Source organism: Cynoglossus semilaevis, chromosome 9 (genome assembly GCF_000523025.1).
Source record: "Cynoglossus semilaevis isolate Cse_v1.0 chromosome 9, Cse_v1.0, whole genome shotgun sequence".
Taxonomy (NCBI): domain Eukaryota; kingdom Metazoa; phylum Chordata; class Actinopteri; order Pleuronectiformes; family Cynoglossidae; genus Cynoglossus; species Cynoglossus semilaevis.
Window position 1 is genome coordinate 8,162,289 of NC_024315.1, and position 380 is coordinate 8,162,668.

The window sequence follows — 380 nt, forward strand, 5'->3', positions numbered from 1 at the left end:
TCCTGTACCGTTACACCCCTAATACATATATATATATATATATAAACATGTAATAATAACTGGTTCTAGCCGGAGAACAACCCTGCAACAAGTGGTAACACTGACAGTACTTGCTTTACTGCATCATGGATCTTGCTGTTGAATTTGCACCAAGAATGTAAAAAAATAAAACGGCTTGCTGCATGTTAGTTTAGCCTCAGGCTAAGCAGCTCTGTTTGTCAACTTCTATTCCCAAATGTTTCCTTCTTCTTCCCTTCTACAGCAGCCAAGAGTTTGCTCAACAAGAAACCAGACGGCGTGAAGGTGAGTTGTTCTGCACAGAAAAAAGTAAAGAAAACAAAGCTTGGTTTCTTGCATTAGTCTGTGGGAATGATCAGTGT

At 39.5% G+C, this 380-nt stretch overlaps 1 protein-coding gene across 17 annotated transcripts in view; it reads left to right on the top strand.

Moving 5' to 3' along the window:
- The window catches only part of camk2d2 (calcium/calmodulin-dependent protein kinase (CaM kinase) II delta 2), a 27,398-nt gene that overhangs the window by 17,422 nt on the left and 9,596 nt on the right, over positions 1 to 380 (top strand). For 11 of the 17 annotated variants that reach the window (XM_008316980.3, XM_008316981.3, XM_008316979.3 and 8 more), the window contains one exon: positions 263 to 303. In XM_008316980.3, the coding sequence (XP_008315202.1) occupies positions 263 to 303 (41 nt within the window). The remainder of the gene's footprint in view (positions 1 to 262; positions 304 to 380) is intronic. The other 6 variants (XM_017035429.2, XM_017035434.2, XM_017035430.2 and 3 more) reach the window with 1 other exon arrangement.